The 4,130-nt window shown below is 59.5% G+C and overlaps 1 protein-coding gene across 1 annotated transcript; it reads left to right on the forward strand.

Moving 5' to 3' along the window:
* The first annotated feature begins 177 nt into the window (after nt 1–177).
* Nucleotides 178–4,100, forward strand: WBSCR27 (Williams Beuren syndrome chromosome region 27). The gene is given in 6 exon segments (XM_006773365.2): nt 178–373; nt 924–1,052; nt 1,243–1,378; nt 1,754–1,846; nt 3,690–3,810; nt 3,812–4,100. Coding segments are annotated over 6 exon segments (795 nt in total). The 5' UTR covers nt 178–184; the 3' UTR covers nt 3,939–4,100.
* The last annotated feature ends 30 nt before the right edge of the window (nt 4,101–4,130 follow it).

The raw sequence follows: 4,130 nt of genomic DNA on the forward strand, positions 1-4,130 counted from the left end.
GGAGAGACCTTTGGCCCTGGAAACCCGCTCCCTGCTGCGGGGGTCGGGGAGGTCCGGGCAGGCCCTCCCTCCCGCCGCTGGAACCCCTTCCCCAGCCCTGAACCCCAGGTGTGCATGCTCTGCTCAGGGTCCCCTCCTGTGCAATGGGAGTGTGCGGCGCCCAGAGCCTCTGCTGTGCCAGGCGATGGGAGGGGTGGGGGTGGAGATTGAGCGCGACCTCGGGATCCGGAGGCCTTTTCCCAGCAGGAGGATGGCTCAGGAGGAGGGCGGAAGCCTGTCCCAGGTGCGGGCGCGGGTCGGGACCTCGCACGGCATCACCGACCTGGCCCAGAAGCTGCGCTTCTATGACCGCTGGGCTGCGGACTATGACCAGGTAAACCCGCGGGGTCCTCCGCTTCTCTTGCTCGCCCAGCCTCAGTTTTCCCATCTGTACACCGGGAATAGGTAGCCTTGCATCCCAGGGCGGCTTGTGAGAATGAAGTGAGACCTGGGCACCACCTTACAGTCTTGTTCCCTCTCGAACTGCCCCCTCTTCTGCCCACACACCGCAGCCCTGCCCTCCGACCAGCCCCATCACTCCACAGTGGCAGCCCCTGGAGATCAGGGGCCAAGACCTCCCTCCCCACTTCGGGACTGCAGCCCAGGCAGAAGGACTGCCTGCCCGAAGGAGGTGCCATTGAAGGGCCACTATGGACTAAGCACAGAGCACTGCCTTGGCCAGCAGAGCAGGCTCGGCAGTGGGCTGAGAGGATAGCACCTCATGCCTGTCTCCCCTCATTGCAGTCCCAGCGGGCCTGGCCACCAGAGCAGCACACACACACACACACACACACAGCTTAGCCTGGCTGACGCCTAGACCACCCCACACTGAGGCCCCCAGACACTGGGACACAGGGAGGTAGTCAGCTCAGCACTGTCCCCAGGATGTGGCTGCCCTGCAGTACCGTGCCCCCAGCCTTGCAGTGGACTGCCTCACCCAAGCCCTTCCAGGCCCACCCCAAGCCGCCCTGATCCTGGATGTGGCCTGTGGCACCGGACTGGTGGCTGCCGAGGTGAGGCCTGCCCAGACCCCCTGCCCTCTGGTAAGCCCCCCACGTGTTCACATTTCTTGCCACCCTGGCCGCAATTCGCTGGTTCCCAAACACGTGGGCTACATCCACTACAGGCCCACTGCTCTCCTTAAGGTGCAGGGACCCCTCTGGGAGGGGGCCGGTGTGACCTGTGACAGCCCTCCCACCCCAGCTGCAGGCCCGAGGCTTCCTCCAGCTGCATGGAGTGGATGGGAGCTCAGGGATGCTGGAACAGGCCCGGGCCCGCGGCCTCTACCAGCGCCTCAGCCTCTGCACCCTGGGCCAGGAGCCTCTGCCCAGCCCTGAAGGTACTTCCTCCTGACCCTAACACCCCAAGGCCCCCTTGACAGGGCCCCTTTCTCTTGCCAAGTTTCCATCCCCCTTGCTGACGTCTCCAATGAGCCCCCTTCTATGCTGAGCCTTCATTCCCCTCTGAGCCTCTCAGTGCCTCACTAAGACCCTCTCTGAGGTCCCGTGAGCCCCTCTCTGAGCTCTCCGTCCCCATGATCTGACATCGGACCAGAATTGGGCTAACCTGCCATATCCCCCATGGGACCTGGGTCCTGCAGACACTAGTGGCTGGCCTGGTCCCTCCCCAAACCCACCATGGATACCATCCTCCAAGGTGGCCTGAGGCCACACCAAAGACAAACCACCACACCACATCTGCACACTTCACACAGGGACCTATGACGCAGTGCTGATGGTGGGCGCCCTCAGTGACGGCCAGGTGCCCTGCAGTGCGATACCCGAGCTCCTCCGAGTTACCAAGCCAGGTGAGAAGCAGCCTGACCAACCCCAGACACCTTACCCTCTCCACACCCAAAGACTCGAGCCTCAGAATTCCTGAGGCCAACCAAGTGGCATGGTCTTGCCTAGGGTCACACAGCCTCGCCTAACATCTCAGCCACCAGCTGCTGAATGCTGACCTGGGCAAACAAGCAGGGCAGACAAGTGGCCTCCTTGCTTCTTATTCATTAGGCGACCAGGAATAACTCCACTCTCCTCTCCGTAGGCATAGTCACTTCCTAATAGGATTACCATGATGATTGGGCGAAATAATATCTCTAAGGCCTTTGCTTTAGTCTTGGCTTAAAGTCTCAATTCAGTTTCCTCATCTTCCAGCTTCCTCACTAACTCATGGATGACTGTTAGATGAGTCGTTCTTTCCTGGTCTCAGTTTCCTCTTCTGTGAAATGGGGTTAATGCATTGCTACTGTGTGTCTTGCCCCGTGCCTGGCTCTGCTCTGAGGAGAAAGTATACACCCTAGCCTCTGGGCTCTATCACCAACCCACCATGTCCCTGCTTCCCAAACACTTGGGCTGCATCCACGGCAGGGCCCAGGGGAGGAAGACCAGGGCTGGGATGGGGAGTGGCGGCAATCCACACAGGGACACAGCCTAAGTCAGCGGTTCTCAACCTGTGGGTCGTGACCCCTTTGGCGGTCGAACGGCCCTTTCACAGGGGTCGCCTAAGACCATCCTGCATATCAGATATTTACATTATGATTCATAACAGTAGCAACATTACAGTTATGAAGTCGCAACAAAAATAATTTTATGGTTGGGTCACAACACGAGGAACTGTATTTAAAGGGCCAGAAGGTTGAGAACCACTGGCCTAAGTGAAGTTACAGGCAGAAAGGAGAGTGGAGTCTGAGGGTCATGAGACTCTGACGTGGCTGCAACCAGGACCAGGAAGCCCCAAAGGTGCCCCTATCACAGCAAGATTGCATCTCCCTGCAGGGGCGCAGCACAGGCTGCGGCTAAGCCTGGGCAGGTCTGGGCAGGCCTCGGAACCATGGAGGCTGACAGATGTAGGGACATTGGTGGGGTCAGAGAAGGAGGTCATGACTGGGCTCAGGACAGGAAGCTCCCATTGCCTGAACCAGTAAAGACCAGGCCTCAAGCCCCGCCTGTGCTTACCAGACCCCTCAGCTGGCCAGAGCCCTGTCTGCCTGCCCACATGTCACAAGCTCCCCCTTCAGAGTCTTTCCTCTCACAGCCCCTCTCCACCAGCAAGCCTGCTTCTCCTCACCCCTTCCTCCAGGAAAGCTTCCAGACACCAGTATCTAAGTGTATCTGAGCCTGCATTGGGCACACTGTGGGTGCCCTGGAAAGATATGAAGGGGCGAAATCACTCATTCATTCAGCCAGTGCTTACTGACTGCGCTGGCCTTTCTGAGACAGGGTAACTCATTGACCCCCCCCCCCCCCCCCCGCCTGCAAGTGAGAAACTGAGACTCGGGGAGGCGAAGGGACATGTCCAAGGCCATGTGCTTCCTTCCTGTGCATCCAGGCACAGCCATGTCCTCCAGCAGAGGCGTTGGGTGAGTGGTGAGGAGGGAGCCCCCTCTGTCCAGAGAAATAAGAATTCCCAGCATAAAGGATACTTGGCCCCTAAAGGGTACAGAGAAGGCTCAAGCTGGAGAAGCAGAGGTGATTCCTGAAGGTAGAAATGGTGAGCAGGCACCACAGGCTTGGAGATAGGACAAGACTGGCCTGGGAGTCAGCTGGGAGAACTTATGTCCTTGAGGACGTGAGCCAGAAGGAAAGGGGACTACTAACCTGGAACTTTGGCTCCTGCCTCTCACCTCCCTTTCCCCCATCCCTCCCCAGGTGGGCTGGTGTGTCTGACCACCAGGACCAACCCCTCCAACCTGCAATACAAGGAGGCCCTGGAGGCCGCCCTGGACGAGCTGGAGCAGGCCAGGGGGTGGGAACGCCTGATGGCCTGGCCTGTGGACCGGTGGGAACTGGCTACCTCTGAGCTCGAGGCAGGGCCTGGCACTTCTGACAGTGGTGGCTTCATCTCCGGCATTGTCTATCTCTACCGGAAGCGGCAGGTGGCCCCGGTGGAGGCAGTAAGGCCCAGTGCTCAGCCCCTCACTGGCCTCTGACCTTCCAGGTGACTCCATCCAGGCCTGTCCTCGCGCCTTCTGTACTTCATCTGTAAAATGGGGCCCCTGCACCAACCCAGCTTCTCAGGAAAGCTCTGCCTATTAAATGAGTCCCAGAGGGGCAACAGGATTCTGACTCTCCGGGTCTCTCTCCCAGGGA

Source organism: Myotis davidii, unplaced genomic scaffold (assembly GCF_000327345.1).
Source record: "Myotis davidii unplaced genomic scaffold, ASM32734v1 scaffold726, whole genome shotgun sequence".
Classification (NCBI taxonomy): domain Eukaryota; kingdom Metazoa; phylum Chordata; class Mammalia; order Chiroptera; family Vespertilionidae; genus Myotis; species Myotis davidii.